At 34.9% G+C, this 25140-nt stretch overlaps 1 protein-coding gene across 2 annotated transcripts in view; it reads right to left on the reverse strand.

The window, feature by feature from the left end:
• LOC145664376 (ubiquinone biosynthesis monooxygenase COQ6, mitochondrial-like) overlaps positions 1-24935 on the reverse strand; it is a 94111-nt gene extending 69176 nt beyond the window's left edge. The window contains exons 1-2 of one of the 2 annotated variants that reach the window (XM_081731027.1): positions 24478-24935; positions 12147-12337 (exon numbers count right to left, since the gene is read on the reverse strand). In XM_081731027.1, the coding sequence (XP_081587153.1) occupies positions 12147-12337; positions 24478-24712 (426 nt within the window). In that variant the 5' untranslated portion in view covers positions 24713-24935. The remainder of the gene's footprint in view (positions 1-12146; positions 12338-24477) is intronic. The other variant, XM_081731028.1, reaches the window with a different exon arrangement.
• Positions 24936-25140: the final 205 nt, after the last annotated feature.

Here is a 25140-nt window from a genome sequence, read left to right on the forward strand (position 1 = left end):
CCTGGCATACATTATTATGCCAAATGCAAGGCCAGAATATTGTTTTCATTCCTGGATGATTATAATTTAAATGTTGTCTCTAATGTATCAAATTTAGATTTGGTTATATCAAATTTTAATGTTGTTGCAACTTAAGATGTTTTGCCTCTTGTTATTCCTGATTCATATCATTATTCTATCGAGGTTACTATATGTAATAAGATATGTTCTTTGGATATTGGTTGTTCGCCAAGATATTCTTTTCATAAAAGTGATTATTTAGCCTTATACCAGGAATTAGCGAAGGCAGACTGGACTAATATCTTGTAAGCTGAGAATATTAACCTTGCTGTTGATGCTGTGAAGAATGTAATTAAAACCAGTATGAATAATATTCCTACGTTTATATCCAAAAGTAGGAGTTTTCCTTTATGGTATTCTAAAAATCTTATCTTTTTAATTAAGGCAAAAGAAAAAGCGTATAAAAATATAAAAAACTAAATCTGATGATGATTATATTATTTTTGCAAGTTATAGATGGCAAGCTAAATTCAAACTTCGTATGGATAGGAAAATGTATATTTCGGACATTGAATATTCTTTAACCAAAAACCCTAAAAAATTCTGGGGTTTTGTAAGTAAGTATAATAATCGCTCTAAGTCTTCCTCAGGTATTATGATCGATAATGAATATGTAGATGACTCTAATAAACTTGTCAATGCATGAGCTAAGCTATTTGAATCTATATATCAAAGACGTTCGTCTTATGATGAAACTGAATTATTTGTAATTCTGGAAATAGTAAATTTTTTCCTAGTTTTACAGTTGATCAGGTTATTAATGTTATTAAAAGACTGAAAGTCAAATCCTCTCGTGGAATTGATGGTATACCAACTTTTATAATTAAAGCAATTGTGTATATTATAGCCCCTATTCTTGCGTCATTATTTAATTGGAGTATACAAACCTCTACTTATCCTGAGAGTTGGAAAATTGTTCTTGTTTCTCCTATCCCTAAGGTTAATGGGAAAGATTATACGGATTATAGACCAATTTCTATTATGAGAATATTACCTAAAATTTTTGATAAGCTTGTATATAATTATCTCTATAAACATGTTTCTCCAGAAATTATGGATCAACAGCATGGCTTTATGAAAAATATATCTACTTTGTCCACTCTAACATGCTTTATGCATGATATTATTCCTCCTGTAAAAACTCACGGACAAGTAGATGTAATATATTTTGATTTTTCTAACGCCTTCGACAAACTTCCTCATGATATATTAATCGAGAAACTTAATTCATGTGACCTATCACCAATCTTTATTAGATGTTTTATCTCATACTTAACTTGTAGAAGATTTGTTGTAAAATATAAAAGTCTTATTTCTGATATACACAATATTTTTTCTGGTGATCCTCAGGAATCTAATTTAGGTCCACTTTTGTTTCTTTTGTTTGTCAATGACCTTAAAGAAAATATCAATTGTCAATTTCTCATGTATGCTGATGACTTGAAAATTTACCGTGCTATATATGATGCTAGTGATTGTGCTAAATCACAAGATAATATTAATATCATTGTTAATTGGTCAAAGACTAACGCTTTACCTTTGAATTTCAACAAAACATGCTTGGTATCTTTTACCTTAAAAACAAATCTTGTTTATTATAACTATGAGGTCGAAAATCTCTTGTTAAAAAGCTTGTTTCTATAGAAGATCTAGGTGTTACTTTTGATGCCAAATTGTTATTCAATAAACATTTGGAAAATATAGTTTCCAGAGAAAGAAGGAATCTGGGAATCACAAAATGGATCTCTAGAGACTTCTTCTCTTTAAAAACCTGTTTAATTTTATATTACGCAAATGTTACAAGTCAACTTGAATATTGCACCAGTATTTGGAAGGAAAGAACCCAGTATTTTCAAAGGGATATAGAAGTAGTACAAAACTTGTTTCTTTCATGGCTAAAATGGAAATTTAAATTTCTATCAGAAAAAACTCATGGTGAAATTAGGTATCATCTGGGCCTATTAAAATTATCTGAAAGAAGAACTTTATTTGACATTAAACTGCTTCATAATATTTTATTTGGTAAGTTACCACTGATTGAGGCCGCTAGTCTTGGTGTTCCTAATATGGCTAGAAGAAACTTTAAAATCTTCAAATATAATCCGAAGTTTAGTGATGCGCCAATATATAAATGTCTGTTAAATGCAAACAACTATTTGCATGTCACTGATTTATTTATGCCTGATTTTCCTTCCATCCAAAGAAAGTTTACGACTTATTACTTATCATAATCACAATTTCATCACTGTCTGTGCATGCCTTTTGATTTGTTTTTTAAATATAATTTATTGTAATTTTATATTCATGTGATATGTTTGTCTGCTGCTATTGTATGTAATCTTTATTTTTTTATTTAATATCATTGTATGTATGATTGTTTTCTTGTTTATGTACTTTATTTGGAATTGTAAATAGACTATTAGTTTGTAATTTCCAATTATGCAATAAAAATTATTATAAATTACGAAGAGTATTAACAACTTTCTAACCCAACCAAAAATAGGACGGGACCTATACCATAAATCGGGTTGCCAATCTTACGTTCTTTCGCGAGTTTTCCATTTTTCTGGCACGATTTACGTTATATGTTTTTATTTTCTCCGTAAAACAATTTCTTCCGTTTTTTTAAAAATAAAAGAAATCAGTCATGGAAATTCTAAAAATGTTTTATACGATTTTGATAATGCGTTTGATTATTATTATTATTATTATTATTATTATTATTATTATTATTATTATAGGAACTTATTTCTCACATACTGTTAACAATGCAACAAAACGATAAAATGTGGGACTGTTAAGAGATGAAATCTTCATTAAAATGCACTTGAAAGGAAACAAAAATTTTTGTAACATACTTGGATTGTGTATAGCGTCTCTTGCAACACCGAGGATAAATGAGACGAGAACCTACAGCTTAATTGGAATCCGAGTCACATGATCTCTCACTGTGCACTGTAACATACTTTTTTGTGTTTTATGTTTTGTAATTGTTTTTAATTCAACTATGAGTTTTTACTCAAAATTATTCTGTTACTATGTGTAAACATACACAGGGTCTGCCCCAAAAATAAGTAGAATGATGTGTTCTTGCCGTCGCGGACGGCTGGAGTGGGGAGATTTGTGGAGGAAAAGATGCGGAGAGTCTTGGGAAAGTAATAGGAGTCACCTCAGTTTCCTGTGCGCCGTTGCAGTGTGTGTGAGTCGCTTCTAGACTGAATCCCTGTTCGACTTCACGTCACGACTATAGGATGCGACGTTCAATGGAGCAACGTTATGTGATCAAATTTTGTTAGGTTCGGAAAACAGGATTCGGAGACCATGATCATAATAAAGGATGATTACGGGCTTGAAGCAATGTCCGAAGGAATGATGTTTCGGGAGGGAAAAGGAGGAAAACGAGACGGATCGCCCTAGACGTAAGTCAACCACAGTGACAAGATCAATTCCGAGCGGCATATGAGTGTCAGAATGTTAGCAGAAAAATGCAATATTTCGCAAACCGCAGTGCACCGCATTCGTACAAAACATTTAGCCACTAGAAAGGTATGTGCCAAGATGGTCCCCAAGGTGCTGTCGGGACGTCAAAAGGTTGCTCGTGTGGCAATCTCGCGTGAACTCTTGGACAGTTGTGAAAGTGATCAACATTTTTTGAGATAACGTAATTATTGATGACGAAACATGGTCTTTACACTGAGTAAAGACTCTGAGACAAAAAGACAAAGTGTAGAGCGGCACACGAAGCGTTCCCCACGCCCGAAGAAAAAAAAAAAAAGCAAGGATAAGCAAGTCCCGGGTGAAGGTGATGTTTATCGTCTTTTTTGACTCAAAAGATGTTATTGACAAAGAGTTTGTGCCGGAGGGGAAGACTGAACAGTAAATTTTACGTGGAAGTCTTCAAAAGGCTGCGGAAAAGAGTGCAACGCGTCAGGAAGGATATCCTTGCCAACTGGAAGCTACACCACAACAACGCACCGTCCCACAGGTCTTCTACAGCTCCGATTTAGCACCGTCGGACTTCTTTTCATTTCCAAGAATAAAAATTTTAAAAAAGCAACAATTCTGGAGCGCTTGATAACGTTGAAGAGGCCGTGACGAAGTGCCTGAATGAGATTCCCGTCAAAGCTTTCCGGGAAGCGTACAGCGACTGGCAGACGCGAAAGCAACAGTGTGTCGATGCACAATCTTCTCCTGGATTTATTCTATTTATTTTTGGGATAGTTCTTGTGTGTTTGTTATATGTAAATTCTCAATATCACGTATCTTCCGTTTTTCCCCTAAAAATAGCTAAGATCTTCCTTCTTTCTCTGAGACGTCTGGCAACCATCACGCTTAAAGTGGGATCAGAACGACTACTTGATTTGCACCTGAGGGGAATTGTCCTACATCTGGACTCGAACGTGGGATCACTTGATCACAAAGGTGACGAGTCTATCGACTTCTCCACAGAAAACACGTTATAGCAATATGCTGTACAGATCTTGCGTATTTGTGAATATTTTACGTCACTTCAGAAAAAAAAAAAAGACACAAAACTGCACATGTGAAATCATTGCACGGAGTTATACCTACACATATTACTAAAATAAATGGACAATATTCAGAAGTCTACAAAGTACAGAATATCTATAATTACATGGGCGCATGGAGGGATATTCAAAATTAACAAAAAATTGGCTGCTTACCAATGAATCCTCCCTTGAAAAATTTAAAGGTTTTGACGTTTCGGAACTCTCAGCTGGTTCCTTCCTCAGTGGCAAGGCAAAAAGGATTAATACGGAAAGGAGTAAAACCAGGAATACATACCACTATATAAAAGTAACGTACAAACAAGATCCTGAGATGAATAGAGCAGAATGAAAAAAGAATGAACTGAATAAAAAAGAACGTGGTGTCTATGTTAGGCCACTATTGCCAGATCCAAAGAATGCATCAAAGGTAGGTACCCAAGTTCGATCAATGTTGCCAGTATCAAGGTTCAATGTAGGTTTGTATTTATGAATAAAGAACGATTCTTTAATTTCCCTTTGTTTTTTTGATTTTGATGAACCTTTACCTTAACCTGTTTTATATTATGTGAATGTTGTTTTAGATGAAGCACTAAACCCGACATGCCTTCTTCATATGACTTTTTTGATTGTCTAACATGTTCCTTCACACGCGGGTCAATATTACGTTTAGTTTCGCCAATGTATGAGAAATCACATTCGCAATGGACGCGGTAAATACCTGCCTTATTTAATGGATCTACAAAATAGCTTTTAAATCCAGTGAGATGTTTTTGTAAACTTTTGGGGGGAATACTTGAAGCAGATATGTTATACTTTGCAAGAATACGTTGAATTTTTGTTGAAAGTTGTGGAAAATAAGGAATTCCAATCCAAGTTTTTGCTTCTTTGGAAATTACCGTTTTGGGGAGTTGCAGCGATCTACGTGTTTGATTGAACCATTTTTGTAAAATACACAGCTTACAACTGTTTTCTTGTCCTATTTTATATAAAAACTGTATTTCTTCATTGAGATCTTTTTGACGGTCACAAATTAATAATGCTCTACGAAAGAAGTTCTTCCAAATATTGGCCTTGTACATTGGCGGATGAGCTGACTGTTGATGTATGTAAGTCGTGCTTGCATTGGGTTTTCGGTATCCTTTTGTAATAAATTTATTATGTGATCGGGTAACCAATAGGTCTAGAAATGGAAGACCGTTATCAGATTCACGTTCAAGGGTGAACTTCAGCCTAGGATGCTGATTGTTGAATTGTTCAAATATTTGTGTAAATGTATTTTCGTCACGAAGAAGTAGTAGAATATCATCAGCATAACGGTAATATCTAACGTATTTAAATGTGTCCTGCCGTAAAATAGACGTTTCAATCTGATTTAAAACGATATTTGACAATATTGGAGATAATGAGTTACCCATGGCTAAGCCGTCATACTGAGAAAAGTAATGATCTTCAAATTGGAATATATTAGTCGTTAAACAAACTTCAAGTAATTGTAATTAAAAAATAGTTTCATAGGTAGAAGCGCTATTTTGTAATAACCACGATCGAGTACTATTGATAGTAAGTTCCAGTGGTATGGACGGATACATATCAACAACGTCTATGGAGGCAAGTAAAATGGTATTGGCATTTACAAATGATGATAATTGTTGTTTTACATCAAGACTGTTTTTACAACATATTTAAAACCACTATTGTAACTGCTGAGTTTTTTATATAACCATTTTGATAGTAAATAAGCTGGATGATTGAAACCTGATATGATCGGGCGAAGGGGGATGTATGGCTTGTGCACCTTCGGAAGACCATAAATAATGGGAAGACTAGGTGCATGTATTTTTATCTTATCTTTTTCAATGTCAGTTAAAAGTGGTGAAGAATCAATTGTCGACTGTACCTTCTTAATAACCTGTGGTAACGGATTGCAGGGATATGAAACAAAGTTACATTTCTCTGCTATTTTTAAAACACCGGAAGCATATCTTTGCTTTGGCATATCAACATATTGGTTTCCCTTATCAGCCTTTAAACACCAGATATCGTGTTTATTAAGAAATATTCTAAATTGTGTAATAAGCCCTTGCACATATCTGGATTTTGGATATGGTCCTACCTTTTTGTATGAGTATAAAAAGTATTGATATTGGCCAAGCATTCATTTCTAACAGATTGCGCGGAATGAATATCAGCTGCAAGGTCAACGGCTTTTTCTACTGAACAAATTATCTCCTCCAATGGAATGGAAAGCGGAAGGTAACTAAATTTTAAACCTAACCTAAAAATCTGATGGAATTTCTTAGGTATGTCAATATCGGTAAGGTTAACAAATAATTCTATAGGTGAATCGGACTCTATTTTTGTTGGTTTGCGTTTATTGAAAACAAGGGTACCACCTAGACGAGTGATTTTCTTTTCTAAGCGTGCAAATTTAATTTTGTATTCCATTCTTAGTTTAGCATGCAATCTATTCTGTAGAATATGTGCGTATAGCGGGTCAGTACGAAAAGTCAAAGACATCCACATTTGATAACAGTCATTATTGAGCCTGTTTATTAAAAAGTATTTCAACTTAATAATATCATTTAATGTTCTACTCTGTGCATTATAAATAATATTGCGTAAAGACTGATTAAAGTCAAAAACTTTCCATTTTAAAAAAAAATTGGAAAAATAGAGTGAATCTTGCATGACTTTAAAAACACTAAGTCAAGAATCGCATTTTGTAATTTAACCCTTGCACTTTCATATGAACGCTAATCCACCATTTTTGGTGGAAAAAGATTATAATTACATGGGCGCATGGGGGGGGGGGGGATATTCAAAATTAACAACAAAAAAAAAAAAAAAAAAAAAATTGGCTATTTACCAATGAATCCTCCCTTGAAAAATTTAAAGGTTTTGACGGCGCCAATATTTGGAAGAACTTCTTTCGTAGAGCACTATTAATTTGTGACCGTCAAAAAGATCTCAACCAAGAAATACAGTTTTTATATAAAATAGGACAAGAAAACGGTTATAAACTGTGTAATTTACCAAAATGGTTTAATCAAACACGTAGATCGCTGCAACTCTCCAAAACGGTAATTTCCAAAGAAGCAAAAACTGTTACGGTGACGGTAACGGAGGAGGGTATTAGTGGTTAAAATATGAAACAAAATTTTAATAACCTTCCGTTATCCGGAATCTCGGTAGCAGGAGCGCACGCTCCGAAAACAGTGTATCAAGAAATAGTGAACTCAAATAAGAATACCAATAATAATACTACAACACACTTGGGTCGTAATCGACAACTTACCATTCGAGCCTTCAATATAAATCTCCACCATGTTGTGATTCACGAAGTTGTCAGACGTAGCGTGGACGTAGAGAGATGATGCAATCTAGACTCAGAATTCTCAGAATACAATTGCGTAAACTTGCTAAAAACCACATGTATTTATTTACTATATTTGTTTTTATAATACCACATTCTATCACAAAATAGTATTCATATACACAACAGATAATGCTAACCACAAATGAACAATATTTTGACGTAAACAGTCGCTTCAATAATGATTTGATAACGTCACTCACTTTAATTATTGATACTGTTCAACATAAAACTGAGATTGACAAGTAATTAAAAGAAACATGATATTTAGAACAATGAAACACACAAAATACTATATACAACAAAAATAATAATAATACATGCAATAAGATTTCTCTACTATATAGTCTTTTCAGAATAAATGACAGTCCAGACGACAGTAGCAAATTATATTATTTCAAATGTCTAGAAAGAAGTTTGATCTCTTATTTATATTTGTATTTACTATTTATTTATTATTTTTAATTATTTTCTTTTTACGGATGCACTGAACTATTATATTATACTTGCCACTTGGTACAATTGTTTCTATCTTCAGTTTTGTCTTTGCCTGAACAGATGATTCACTAGTGAAATATTAATTTGAGTGCAAAGTGACTAACTGACTGACACTTGATAGTCGCGACTGGCGAACTTTTATTTAAATTGAATTCAACTTATTACTGATATTTTAAACATTCTTCACAGATAAGTATGTTAGCTAGCAGAGTTTCCAGAAATAATGCAGTTATGTAACGATGTTATAGTACTACTGTGGTTGTTGGATATGTTTATAGCTATAAATTGAAGTATATTATATTCCGCTATTATATAGGCCTATATCAAATACAGATTGATTTTGTTTTAAGCGCTTTTTATGTATATATGTTTCAAACTTGAGCTTACGACTAAAATAATTCAATACGAAGGAATGCGTTCATATTGTGCGCTCATTATATGCACGACGTTCTATATTTACTGATCCTTTAGAGTGTCTTCAAGTTATTAACTTCTACTAATATTGACTGGCGCAAGAAACTTTATATTTACTTTTTGTAGCACTGATATGTAGTATCCAACAAAATAGATTAGGTCATGAGTGAGGTATTTGAAATGAATATTATATCGGCTTACATAAATAATGTATCAATATTGTAGATTTACTTTTTATATGCGCATATGTTTTTACGGTAATATCAAAAGAATTCTATAAGGTTACGAGTGCAAAGCATGCTTTAATGTGTCGTATACCGTATACACATACCACTTGTTTCAATCCTTTTCGTTGTCATTAGTACGTGAATTCACGTTAAATTCAATTGCTTAAATCTTCCTTCTTTTACTATGACGCATGCAAACTAAGTATAATACAAGTGTTGTAAATATGACGCCCTTAATAGTGACATGCGGTGTTTACTTGCAGTGTATTGCTTCTTTATGAATACGGCTTACTTGTTATTCTTCGAGCACATTCGGTTTTCTTACCTTCACCGGCAGGTTAAAACAAAACAAGTCCTTTAACAATTCTTGTTCTATTAATTCACTTAAAATTATTTTTCAGCTGCATTTCTCTTCTATTCTTCTCCAGCTGCCTGCCACCTGCTCCTCTTCTTACACTGCTGCTCTCTGATCATGTGTTGACAGTGTTGCCAGTGAAGTTTAGACATTGGTGGAGTTCAGAAGGTTACTGAGCGGAGCGCTCAGTCACACTGCTCGAAGTGAGCGAAACGCAAAACTTGCGAAAACAACGGGTACACAAATGCTGATGGGGCAGCGTGTCCTGTCACAAAACTTGGATTGGAATTCCTTATTTTCCACAACTTTCAATAAAAATTCAACGTATTCTTGCAAAGTGTAACATATCTGCTTCAAGTATTCCCCCCAAAAGTTTACAAAAACATCTCACTAGATTTAAAAGCTATTTTGTAGATCCATTAAATAAGGCAGGTATTTACCACGTCCATTGCGAATGTGATTCCTCATACATTGGCGAAACTAAACGTAATATTGACCCGCGTGTGAAGGAACATGTTAGACAATCAAAAAAGTCACATGAAGAAGGCATGTCGGGTTCAGCGCTTCATCTAAAACAACATTCACATAATATAAAACAGGTTAAGGTAAAGGTTAAAAAAAAAAAAAAAAAAAAAAAAATTTAAAGAATCGTTCTTTATTCATAAATACAAACTTGCATTGAACCTTGATACTGGCAACATTGATCGAACTTGGGTACCTACCTTTGATGCATTCTTTGGATCTGGCAATAGTGGCCTAACATAGACACCACGTTCTTTTTTATTCAGTTCATTCTTTTTTCATTCTGCTCTATTCATCTCAGGATCTTGTTTGTACGTTACTTTTATATAGTGGTAAGTATTCCTGGTTTTACTCCTTTTCTCTCCTTTCCGTATTAATCCTTTTTGCCTTGCCACTGAGGAAGGAACCAGCTGAGGGTTCCGAAACGTCAAAACTTTTAAATTTTTCAAGGGAGGATTCATTGGTAAGTAGCCAATTTTTTGTTAATACAGAATATCTAATTTATCAAAGTTAGTTCACTGAGTCAGAAATACAGCGATTTAATTCAATATGGATATTACTATAAAAAGTGAATCACAATACGAATCATCTGAGTTCACTCTGGCTCTGAAAGATTCATATATATATATATGCAGAAAATACTTTTGACTTCTGAGTTTGTAATGCATGAGGAAAAATCTTCTCAATAGTTTGAAATATGAGGAAGTTTTGCCATGAAGATCACACAATTTGTAGTATTTTTGCTTTTAAATTTATTTTTTGGTTTAAATATATATATATATATATATATAAAACTGGTTTACATCACTTTGATTTAAAACAGCCAACCCTGGTTTCTACTGCTTTGACACCTTTACTGTCTCAGGTTTAAAGTAGTAGGTGATAAGTCATATCCTGAGTCACTAATCTTACTAAAACCAAGAAACTTGTATTCTCTTTATAAAGGTGAATGATGTACTCACAAACGACCACTCGCTTGCACACGTTATATTCCAGAAAATTTTATTTGGCGGAGGAACAGAGCCAAAATGTGTTGTGGTTGCACTGAGACACAATTTGCTAAAGACACGTTCTGCAGAAGAGTGACCTATAATCGCAATTGATGTATCTTCGCTCCGGCGAAGGGTGATTTGTCAACTTCGGGAAAGGAAGGGGGTCAAGCACGGAAGTATACCTAGAAGAAACTGCACTGCAGACTGTGTTCAAGATTCTGAAATAATTTCTTATATAGAATGCCGATAGTCTCTACAATATATCACAGAGTTATTCTTCGATTTGGCAGTACTATGTCAAGAATGACATCACTGTTTTCTGATTAGCATTGTTAAAGATGAACCGCTGCGAAATTCATCTTCAATGTTGTCTGTCACTTTTGCAAATTGTATTTAAAACAAGAAAATAATAGTAGTAATAACATATCTCACGAGTTTATATTTGTTTCCAATAAGACTTCTGTATACTTTTGTAGTGCAGTATTATTATTATTATTATTAACAACCCTCTCCACTTTATTATAATACAACATAATGTTTGGTATTTCTTAAACAGCATTCGCTATCTTTTATACGGCATCGAATCCATTCTAATTAAAATAAAGACTTCTTTATAGTAGCAGTTCATTATCTGCCTTTTTGGACTTCAAGCTATGCAATGCATAAATATGGGAAATCTTAAAGAACAGGTACGTCGGCCCGTTCATCTGTTCTATCTGCCGACAGGTATTATAGCAAAAAACGGTAAGAAATAGCAAGTAGAACAGGTTCATCTCCCTTAAGCCTCTATTCAAAAATGAAAATGGTAAAAAAATCAACCACTTCAGGTTTCAGTGTTGATCGCCACAGAACAAAAACGTTAATAGTCAACGAAAAACGATTTCTTAAAATGGATCAGCATCCTGAGAATGTATTTCATATCCACCCTTATCTCTCTACTCAAACCAAAAGTGGAAGAAACCTAGTTGCACTTCCGGTTTCAATGTTGATCTCCATCAAGCAGAAAAAAAAAATCTATTCACAATCTCCAGAATAAGTTTCACCTTCATTCTTATCCTTTTATTCAAACTAGAGGTAGTATAAATCAATCATTACTTGATTTTACATTGATCATCATAGAACAACAACTGAAATACATAGTGAAAAGTTGTTTCTTGAACTGGTTCAATACAAGCACAAATGAATAGAACTTACTTGCATTTTTTTAATAGCTTTAAACCTTCCTTTTGCAATGTGATCCCAAGCACCGATTGAAGTTAAGAAGTCTCTTGTGTGTTTATTCAAAGCAGAAACTCGAATACTGTAAGTAGGCTTCGGGGACCACGTATGCTCTGGACCTCCTTCCAGAAGAAGAATTTGCTTATCGGAAAACATCGGGTTCTTTCCTAAAAGTAAGAAAGAAAGAAAAAAATAAAGTAAAAGAAATGGGATTTACACTTTTGCTGTTACCTTACTACATTACAAATAAAAAAATACAATTAAAAAACATGATGTGAACTCAAGAACTGTGGCTCGTATAATCAAATACTCACCCGAAGTAATTCACTATGACACGCTATATTTTCATTGATCTTTGTTGGGTGATGACACAATAATGCTACTACTTAACTGAACTATATTGACAATTTGGTTACCAATAATACATACAGGAAGGATCGGCATGCGACAGCAAAATTTTGCCCATCCGGGTAATGGCGAGCTTCTATGCTCGCGTGTATGCATAACCGGTATCAAGTTCAGCGTTATCAACCAACTGACAGTAAAGTGTGCGTGTAATCAATCAGAACTTCAGTGCAGGTGCCTGAGTACAGAAATTAACACGTGGTCGACACAGTGTATGCTTCTATCTCACCTCATCTGCTTAATCTTTGTGTAAGACAAACAACCAAGGAAACAGTACCTATTCTAACGTATGTGCACAATGCTCATCAAAGAGAATCTAGCAGAAAGAGAAATTTGAAAACCCGACCAGTCAGTCCCTGGGAAAACAAATATTTTGCACTAGTTTGTGCTATTCTTAAGGCTTTAAGTTGGATCAAGCACTGTCCCCTCAACATAAATTATGAAGCATGAAATATACCCACCTACCATTTTCAAAAGAACTCAAAATAATATATGGTACTGCTACTGCCCCATCTTTGAATAAAATAAATTTCCTAAGACAAAGTATAAATATAATCTGGGCTCAGTAACTGGGGCTCCTAGAAGTAATAAAAGTGCTTATTAAGGTTTTAAATTCTATGAGTCCCAAATTACACCTTTTTCCAGGAAGACAATTTCGTATACTAGGGGGACCCAAATATTAATGCTTGTCCCTATCCCCAAGAAACGTTCCAAGCTGCAGCGCTGTATATGAGGCATTCCGGGTTGTAGGAGCGAATTTGACATCGGGTCATTTACTTTATTTTCGAGAAAGATAGAAAATAAAATGTTAAACTTTTAGCACTTTTATAAAATTCTCCAGGGGAGAGTTTCGAATTTTCTTCTTAACTCCAAAAATAAGTGCAAGTTACTGAAGGGTGAAAATTAAAAAGTGATTTTCTTACAGATGGCTCTAACGATTTCATACACCAATATTTTATCGACAACCCTATGATGTGGTATAACTAATTTACCTTGGAAAAATACAGAAGAGTAGGTTTACTTATACGAGTGAATTTTTTAAATGATTTTCTCAAATATGGGTCAATCGATTATGTTCATACCTCATAAATAAAATGTTTTATTATTGGCTTGAAAATATGGTAACTCATTTATCTTTGAAAAAACATAAGGGGTAGTTCACTCCTGGGGTGAGTTGTTTTTTTGAACAATTTCTTTAGAAAGGACACACGAAATTTTGTTCACATTTCAAAAATAAATGTTTCATTAATAAGCCTACAATACGGGATAAAGTAGTTTCTAATGAAATGGTCCACAAGGAGTAGTTTACTATTGGAGAGTATTTTTAAAAAAAACAAAATCCTTCAAACACGACTCATTTGATTTTGTTGTAACTCCATAAACTATTATCTTGTGACTTATCTGTTCATTAATGTTTCTTATAGGGGGGAAAAAACTGATATTAGAAACAGTCAGTTATCCTTTTTTTTCGGTGCAATTGCACCTGAAATTATCAATTTTACAACATAATAATCGTAACACAATACAAACCTAGAGATATAAACAAGCTAATGATAATAAACAAGAGGACAAAGGGTAAAAAGAAAAAGAACAAAATATAATTTTTCGAGTGAACACCTGCATAACTATCATACAAATTATGATAATGTAAAATAATATGGTTTTGTGAATAATTTATAGACCTTTTTTTGGCTCTTTATGCAGTCATGTTTTTACATATCAAAAGTTATCAGCAATATATTAACACCTTCTCGTGGCTATTACTTTAAAATATATTCTAATTTTTCTTCTTAACATTCAATAATGCTACCAAGTGATAATGCTTTCCTAGATTCTGCGAGTAAAAGTATGACTATTCCGTCAATAACTGCAACTCTTCACTGCTAGAACAGTTGAAAGTAGTACTATCGCACTAGGATTGGCAACGCTGAATTGAAACCGAAAATATCTATGCTAGATTGCGTAGCTGTGTCAATTGCCCGGAACGTGCACCAGGCAAAGGGCGGGCGCCAGAACACAGAAAATAAGATTTGCAAATCCCTGATATTGTGAAATAAATTAAAGACTGAACCAGAGTTGAAAACCTGGTCTCTATCTTACTGTGCAGGTGCGTCAGCTAACACACTATCCAGTACACTCATAAATTCAACCGGAAGGAATTCTGTAACGTAGACATTGGGTTGCGCAAGCAGTAGTACAGTCCACGTAGCCTATGTAACTGACACCGACTTCTAAAGTGAAAGAATATATGGCTGTTCAGAAAGGGTAATGGATAGCTCGGTGAATGACGCAACGGCATAATATTCGAATCTCGGTCCAGTCGCTCATTTTCTCACCCTTTCTATCATTTAATTCGCACCTATACAGGAATTGGTGGGATATAAAATCGACTTATAGAAAAAAAAAAAAAAAAAAAACTCTTCTATGCAGATGAACAAGAATAAAGAAAAAGAAATAACAGCGGTGAATACTCCCCAAATATATCTCTGGAAACAATCATGCTTGAAGATCAAAAAAAGATCCATTATATGCAGAACTATACAAGCATAAATATCTTAGCCAATGAGCTAGGAGCTATGTGCCACTCCTAAATTTCATTGTATTTCTTGAAGGTTGCACTGTCAATAAGAAAATTTCTCAACAATTTTTATGACGAAAAATGCACTCATCACAGCAATTACATTAAATGATCTATCTTTTGACATCAAATAAACAAAAACAAGGACATTTCTATGTATAGACAATTATCACAAACGAAATCGTTCTATTATAGATGTGCAAATCAGAGTTACACAATAACACAACTCCATGTCTCAGCAGAGGAAAACTTGCCAACTAACTTCTGACATCTTTCAGTGTTACAAAACGCAATTGTGAAGACAATTTTACACGATCATATAGCTTACTGTGTTTGATGATGATGATGATGAAAAAAAAAAAAAACGAAATGATTATTGAAATTCTGTAATTACGTATGTTAATTGTTCCTAATGAAGTTCGTTACCAAATCCAATTGTTCGTTTAAATTTTCTTTATCCGTATTTAGCATAGAGCTTTTTTCTTAGATAAATATAAATCCTTCTTTTCACAAGTGAAAACACTTTATGTAATATCTGAAAATCTTTTGTATTATGATTAATAACATAAAAACGTTTGGAAACTCTAATACTGCAGCACACTATCATTCTTAAGAGTTAAGCTTATAGAACCAATTACACTCCACAAAACATAATACCAAAGATGTTCAGATGTTGCACGAAACTTTTTCATTAAATATATGAAACCTGTCTTTAGCGGACCCTTTATTAAACGGAAAACTGTCTTAAGCGGAAATATTTCACGGTCTCTTGAATTTTGGATTACAAAACATGTAAAAGTCCCTTCATTAAGCGGAAACTGTGCTATGCAGACAACGGAAAGCAAAATAAACCTTTAACGGAAAATTCTGAGTTCAGGACTACAGCTTTCAGAAAATGTTTAGACATTCTGTGAGAGGGTAAACATATACATTACACTGTCTGCAATAAAGTGTTCGTTCTCTTAAGTCTTTCTGGACAGTGTTGACCTTCCCCAACCACTATTCATATTCACCCCTGCAAAATCTGTCCTTTATCCCCTCAACTTAATCAAGAATCATACGGAAAGTCGGAAAGGAGAAGACGAGGTGGTGGAATACAGTTCGAAGAACAGTGTAGAGTAAAGACGTATCAAGATGCTCTCCGAACATCAGAAGTTTAAAGGAACTGCAACAATCTGCCTTACGAAAAAATGATTTTCATTTACTTAGTATAGTTTCTCAGGTTCAAGGATGTGCGGAAAGTCGAGCAGCCAAGCAGTAATATATACAGAAAACCCTGCTTGACTACTGGGGAAAAAATAAAGAAAACGTGTGCATATCATATTTTGTATTTATTTTATTTTATTTCTTCTGTGTATTATCTCGTAGAACAAAGAAGTACTGTAATTGAACACGGTACATACTGCAATATATTTTGCATGCTTTGTCCCCTCTAAGGATGTATTTTTTAAAACGAAAGGTCTACCTCTATTAAGCGGAAACCTGGCTTTAACGGAAATTTTGGTGAGTCCCGCTCGATTCCGCTGAACACAGGTTTCACTGTATATATGTATTACAGCAAAAATCCAATGTTAAGTACGGATAAAGGAAGTTTAGATGACCAGTTGGATTTTGTGGTAGCAAACTTTATTAACAAAAACTAAAATACGTAAATACAAAATTTGGATACTTATTTCCTCTTTCAGCTTAAAAACGTTTTGTTCTTTATGCAGTGTACGATTATATTACGAATTTTCCTCTTGAATGTTTGTTTGTAACACTGAATAATTTCAGAAGTAGCTGACAATTATATACGACAGAAATCTTCGTCTGCTTAAACGTAGTAGTTGCGCTGATTCGTTACATCCACCTCCAATACAGTGATTTCGTTTATTATGTTTATAAATACACAAAGATTTCTTTGTTACGTGTATATTTGGTAACGGGTGGTAAATAATTTAATGTGATTCATGTGACACATATAGTGCTTATAGTATTGTGCTCTTAGGTACATAGTTGAAGACTCAAAATCTCATTTTGTACCGCCAGCTGTTGATCCACTTTAGGACATCATTTCTCTTCACAAGATTTCAATCCTCTCTGGAACCGCGTTGACGCGCATGTGTGACATAAACGGAATCTTTTTGTCATTACATTAGATATATATAATCCATAACCTGTAAAAGGAAAAAATGACCCAAGTATTCCGTAAATCTCTTATCAAATCTACTCAACACTTAAAGAGTTCTCTGTAAAAATACTCCCAATAATCTGAAATTCCTTTATAAAAATCTTCATGTCCAACCACTTCCTATTACTTAAAACTTTCTTTAAGGTGCAATAAAAATTGTAGATTAATATAACTTACTCTATTGAGTACTCTCAGCATTAAAAACATGTTCTTTTCCCATACGAATAATACGAGTATTTAAACAGCTTTTTCTGAATTTAACTAATTATGTTGCAGTTAATAATTAAGCACTACCACCTTCCTTGCAGCAGATGAAGGCACAAGGAAAAATTTTCACACGTGGTGTTTGTTTGAAAGACTGATGAAAAATTGACCGTCTCAACAAGGCGATCTCGAAATCTGTGTAAAGTTTAAATGTAAATGTATTATATATATATATATATATATATATATATATATATATATATATATATATATATATATATATTGTGATTGTTATTCATCAAGATTAATATCATTATGAATATTAATAAGATGCTCTAGGGCACATATTATATAAGAGCAACAGGTTCATTCTATACTGCTGTTTTTAATGTCTATGCACTAAGTAACTAAGTAACCTCAACATTTTGATCCATTCTTGGATCTTGCTCGCGATCAGTTCCTGTTTCGTCAGAAATCTATTTCTTTGTCCGACTGGTGTTTTAGTGTACAGTAGGGAAAATTAACTTCTATTATTAGCAACCTTGTTCTCAGATCATGCTTAAATATATCATTATATATTTAACTGTGAGTCTTCTTTTTATTTTTAACACACAGCCAAAAACTACTGTTCATGAAGAAAAGAAAATGCACACAGCTGAGCCGTGTATTTCAGAGCCTACCAGAACAGAAGTACAAATCGCTATAAAGAAATTAAAGAAACACAAATCTCCGGGTGTAGATGAAATTCCGGCTGAGTTCATTTTAGCTGGAGGGGAAAAATTGTGGAACAAGATATACAAACTGATTCTCCTTATCTGGAACAAGGAGGAATTGCCATAAGACTGGAAAAGAATCCAGTTTACAAAAAAGGCGACAAGACTGATTGTACTAATTAATGAGACATTTCTCTTCTGTCAAATCCTATAAAATCCTCTCAAATATTCTCTTAGTAAGATTAACCTCATACGCAGATGAAAGTATTGGAGATTATCAGTGCAGATTTAGACGAAATCGATCAACTAGCGACCAGATTTACCATTCGATAAATTCTCTAAAAGAAATGGAAATACAGTATCCCAGTACATCAGTTATTTATGGACTGAAAATAAAATCCGTGTTAAGTGCCAAAAATGAAAAAGTTCGGTTTAATGTCAAAATGTTATCTGTGTGCCTAACACTGCTCATTTAAAATCAGACTATCTAATATTCACTTTGGAAGTAGTTCAAATAATCGTCAGCAGAATGAGCGTGGGTCTATGTGCTATCAGTTCTGAAGTAAAATCTGGGCTTTTTACTCAACACTTTCATTTTGGCACTTAGCACGGATTTTATACAGTCTACATTTATTGATTTTAAAAAGGCTTACGACTCGGTTAGGAGGGAAATATTGTACAACATTCTTACGGAATTTGGAATACCGGAAGAGCTAGTTAGATTAATTAAGATGTGTTTAAATGAATCCCAAATTAAAGTCCGAGTAGGAAAATTCTGATCCATGAGCTTTCACGTCGGGAATGGCCTGAAACAAGGAGATGCGTTGTAATCATTATTATTCAACTTCTTCTAGAGAACCCTATACGGAAAATCAAAGACAGCAACAGGGCCTAGAGCTGAATGGCAAAAACGGGAAGAATTTTTTGGTTACTTTGTAAATAAAAAAAAAAAATCGATAATATAAATAAACAAATCAACAAGCATTTTTCAATCCCGGAAAGAAAGGAAGTTGGCTGGGACCTATATATTAGGTACCATACCGACATTTCCTAGTGTGAATCAGGAAAACGCAGAAAAACATTAGTCAGGAAGAGGCTTTTACACCAACCGAGTGTCCAAATCAGTAATCCGACCCAGGACCACTCGCACCAACGCCGAGAGCGTAAGCGACTGCGCTACGTGGGGCCACTACCAAATAAAAAATACTGGTAATAATAACAATTCAATAAAAACAAATACTCAACCACATTTGATTGGGATTAGGATTAGGATTTAGATTTCTGGGCTTTCGGCATCTATGGCCATGTTAGCCCGTCACGTATGAGGGATGACGTCCTTCGGTGAGCACACTATCCGGGGAAAGGAAAGGAAGCAGCCTGGATCCTGTAAGTTAGGTACCATCCCGGCATTTGCCTGGTGTGAATGAGGAAAACCCAGGAAAGCCTCATTCAGGATAGCTGGCCTGAAAAGCTTTTTACACTTTTTCGAAAGAGTGCCCCCACCGGGAACTGAACCCGGGACCTCAACCACATTTGAAATTGTGTTAAAAATGGCATTTTAAAATATCACTCTTAGCAAATCGAAATTTCCCGACTTTTAGCAAAATTCCCTGATTTTTCATGTTCCTGACATTTTACGGTTTTCTAGGCTTGTTGCCACCCTGGAGAGGAAGCGTGAGAACACCGAGAAAACGCACGCACACAGGGTTCGAACACTACAATAAATCACCAATTAGATGAAAATAATAATAATAATAATAACTGGATTTCCAGCGAAGCAGAGGAACTGATCACGAGAAAGATTCCAAAGTAGCTGGAAATATTGAGGTTACTCAGTACATGGATATACGAATGGTACGAAGGGGATTCAACTCATGTTGCCAATTTAGCCATTTTCACATGGTGTTTAGCCAGCAAAAATATAATTTAGTTATTAGCTATAATTTTGGTTAATTTTGAGTTCGAAGTTGCCGATTTCTAGTCATTTGTGTTACCAGCAGTTCAATACCTTTTTCAATCAAAACTTCTTTAAAGTTATGAATATAGAATACAGTATGAGTTGCTGTTTTGCTAATCTGTCTGCTTATAATAATACTTACATTGTCACGCCACAATCTATCTTACGATTAACATTTTCACTTCCTCACGGTCTAAGGAAAAATGGGATTACGGACACTAAAATTTTTAATAGCTAATTTTAATCCACGATTAACTTGCAAACAAGAATTTTTAGGTATGATGATGTGTTTCAGATCAATAGTACCATTGATATGTACCTAATTTTAGAACCGATATTGAGGACGAAGAAAGACATTCAAGAGATGTGTAGCACTTCATCAATGATGTAAACAAAGGGTACCATATATGTATTTCCCCTTTGGTTAAAGATAAAAGTATTTAATTTTTGGATGCCAGGAAGAAAATTACCGTAAGTTTTAGATACAAGGTAAAATACGATATTTTTTCGTTGCCTCTATTGTCAAATTCTCTGAGTCATTTGTCTAGTTGTTGAAGCAACGTGTAGGCAACAGCAGAGTCAATTGTTAAAATGTCATTGTGCTTACACAAGTGAGAAAGCTGGTAATATCTACTATATATGAAAATGAAATCTTTCAATTTATCGTTTCACCATTAGGCCTATTAGGCTAAGGGAGACGAATAATTAAGGTAAGTGAATGATGATGGAAGAACTGACGGAATGAAAATGAGGGAAGAAATACCAATACCCAGAAAAAATCCACGGACACGAAGTTGTCCATCACAAATTTACTTGGCTCGGAGGTTGAACCAGGGCCCATACGCAACAGAGATATGCGATCTACCATCGAATCCCCCATCTACAATAGAACTGTATTGTATTTATTGCATTCAATGTCCCAAATACACTTGAAATTGCACCTTGGGATAACCTGATTAGTACATATTATGTTTACAGATAGTTAATTGACTGTTGAACGTCCGAAATGTTAAGCATTTATTAAGATTTGTATAGGCACTTCAAAGGGAAGTTTTTCAGATATAAATAATGTACATTTATTGTGTTCTGTATGAGTAAATAAGGATGAGATTATGATTATTCTCTCAAAACAGCACTCCTAGAGAATTTAGACCCCCAGTAACTATATGAAGCAAATCAACATATAGGGAAAGAAAAAACTAGTCGGTTTCGTTCCACCGATCTGAGAAAGAACTGTCATAACCTAGATTAAACTAACCTAACGTACCCTTAGTTAACATAAAACCATTGGTTTACATTTGTGAAATATACCCTAAACTAATTTCCAATTAATTAGGATGGCAATTTACAACAAAGCGTCTTAAAAATGGTAATTTATGACTTAAATGAATAATTCCATATGTAAGAGGATTGATATAGATTTCCACTGATGGAGCATTTCAGTACAATGTACGAAACCAGTATTTTATGTCTACAAGTGTAAGGTTCCAACTGCCAAACCATTGCAATTGCTACGGTTAAGATGAGTGAGTTCACATGAACGATGACTAAGTAACATTTTAATTTCTCCCGAATAAGCGTTTCTCCACAATGTGGGAACTTGTATTTTATCTTTACAAATATAGCATTACTAATGTGAAATCATAATATGTGCGCCATTTGTATGCGATATCACGGATGTATTGACCCTTTGGGGCTCTACTGCAGCGAACTGGCTGTATTTATGCTTCTTAGTGGACCTAGCACAAGTTGGTGGGTATCATTTGTACAATAGTTTTTATGGCATTGTCTAGCATCGTATACTAACGTATCGAACCTTCGAGGTGTCAATGTACCGATGTAATTACTCTCTATTCTTTAGTGGCAACTTAGCGCAGGCTGATTAGTATTTCTGGTTTCCGTGCCGCATTGTAGGTCCAGGAATAAAGAACCTACCCGAAAATAAACTAGCCTAACCTGAACTACGCTTACCTAACATAAACTAACTTAACCTATCCCACTTGTAAGTTCACTTAAGCTTTAACATGATCGACCAACTCTGCGGCACAAAGGCTATGTTTTTGTGCAATAGTTTTTTTTTATAGCATTTGTCTGAAAGTGGTCACATCAGTTTGAACGCATATTATCTATTTGTACGCAATAACTTGGACAGGCCCAGTTTAACTGCCGGAGAGTAGGTCTAGAAATATGAAAACTTATAGGAAAGAAATGGTGAATTAGTTATTTTTCGTGAAATTCACGCTAACAAAACAAGTTCAGTGTGCTATATTGAAATGTGAAAAGCTGCGTGTTGTTTGTAGTATTTTGGGTGGAGGCATGGTGGCGTCAGACATTAGGATGTAAATGAGGAAATTAATTCCCTGTACTCAAGCACTGCAGTACCACGTGACGGATGTGACATTTCGATTCTGAATTTTATCAGAGCGTATGTTAGTGAAGAAGAGTTATTACCCTACATTCTGAGGAGTGGCACGGATTATCGAAACTGAGCAGAAAGTGTGGCAAATGTAGAAAGGCATTAGAAATAAAGAAAGGGACACTTACATATGCAAATGTAATCACATTGGTGTGAAAAAAAGTTAGCATATGGGGCGTTCTTGATCCGAGTTGTTATTCATGTCCTCTTACTACAAACGAGTCAATTATCCATACTTTCGTGAAGGAAGTGTAGGAATTCTACAGTTAACACGTTGAGCGCCGCGGTGAATTTTCAAGTTTTTTAAAGGGCCGGCATATAATTTTGTAGATAATACAAATAAATAAATAAATAAAATGCAATGTTACTGAACTGCTAGCACAAAACCTTGCGAAGCGGCAGCGTCGGTCCCTTCTAATGGGGAAATCTCAACAAGATTGGATTTACGGCCCCGTAAGAAAGTAACGAAACAGACTACACATGAGACCGACGCAATACGTTGAGTGAACCAACCGTCGGTCCATGGGACGTACATGGCGCTCAACGTGTTTTAAGGTAAACAATTGCAGTAAACGTTTAGGATTAGGAATTAGATTTCTGGACTGTCGGCATCTAGGCCAACTAGCCCATCACGTATATGAGGGATGACGTCCTGGGTGAGCACACTATCCAATGAAACGGAAAGAAGAAAGGATTGGGGAAGGAAGGAAGCAGTCTGGGACCATTATGGGCATTACTAGAGGAGACGGTTCTACCAAATTTCGACACATATCTTACATTTTCAGGTTAGGTTAGAGTCTTTTATTTCTTTTAGCAGAGCATGCACTAAATAAGTAGCTGCATTACAACTTGGGAGATTGACTTCAGTAGGGTTCAGTATAAATACATTGTGGACGTATGGCATAAAAAACAAGTGCATAAAACACGAACAAATTTGTGCTAGATGGCCACTAAAAAGCACAAATGCTATCTAACCGAATCAGGACAGGAGAACCCGAGTGACAGCAAGGGGATGTGTCCTACGGAGCAGGCGCGTCAGTGACGAGGGGAACAGGAATAAACGAGAATAGTGGAAGAGTACACTTACACATACAATACTTTCACTATCACTGAAACTTTATTTTAATACGCCGTCCATTGACTGTAACTATTTATATTCACATTCTCATTCCTTCACGAACAATGTTTCACATCGTATTTTACCTATAAATTTTCTATTACGTAGAACCGTCTGCTCGAGTGAACCCCCATTATGTTAGGCACCATTCCGGCATTTGCCTGGTGTGAATGAGGAAAACCTCATTCAAGATGGCAGGCCTGAAAAAACTGTTACACCTTTTCGGCCGAGTGTTCTCATGTGGAATCGAACCCGGGACTGCTTACACCAAAGGTTAGCGTTAGCGACTACGCCATACAGTAAACGTGTTAGGAAAGAAACCAGCCTAATGAGACTTAGTGCCTTGTGACAACCTCGTTTACGCACATACCCACCATCACTGACGCGCCACATCCCTACAAACGCACTTCCTCGATTCTCCTTGGCCCCCTGCTCCGCTTAGATGGAATTCATGCTTTTTAGCGGACACTTGGTATGTGTTTTAGTGTAGTTTTTATGGCACATCTCCGTTCATGTTCTTTCAAAATATCTGGATTACATTTTGATGAATGGTAATCCTACACTTTAACGCCGTGAGTTAAAATCTAGTGATTTGAGAGTTATCACACTTTGCAACACACTAATAATGAAAGTCAGACTGCTTGAATTATTAACATTTTTACGTAAAACAAAATACGTTGAAAATGCTCAAAACCAAATATTCAATCTGCGGTCGATGAATATCTTATAAATTTCAATATATCATACCTAAACTGCATGCCATACTTGTACCAACTAGTCCTCCTCCAGTTATTATTATATCTGATACATTGTCATTGTTTGAACCTCTGGAAACCATAGATGTGTTGATCTTCCTTGCACTACAGAATAAAATCCCGTTGCGAGACGGAAATAATTCCGCTTGCACAAACTTAGCACATTCATGTCGATTTCTCACACACAGAGGGAGAAACACCTTATGACGAATAATTTTACAAAACATCTTTCTGAGTATAGACTTGTGTGAACGAGGTGTAATTGATATCCTAATGCATAAATTTCGCTGTCATATTTGCCGCAACTAGGACAAAATTTATTTCGTCTTCTTCTTCTTCTTCTTCACAGCAAATATTCTTCTTCTTCTGCGGTAGTTTTTGCATCAGGAAGACCGCTTTTCCGGCAATTATAAGCGGTATATTCAAAACCGGGAGGCAGAACACGTGGTTCTTAGGTCTCGTTCAACCCGAGGCAGGAAAAAGAAACAAGAGGTACTAAATCATCAAGTCTATTATCATTTCTAGACTGAAGGTCGTTTGGTACGACGCACACCCTCTCCCCCTCTATTGAAGCTAAAAAAATGAGAGTTTCTAATAAAATGCCATATCTCCGAAACTAATCAAGATATTAATGAATTTCTTTTTCGGGTTTATC

The sequence above is a fragment of the Thermobia domestica genome, chromosome 11 (assembly GCF_964235325.1).
Source record: "Thermobia domestica chromosome 11, izTheDome1.hap1.1, whole genome shotgun sequence".
Taxonomy (NCBI): Eukaryota; Metazoa; Arthropoda; class Insecta; order Zygentoma; family Lepismatidae; genus Thermobia; species Thermobia domestica.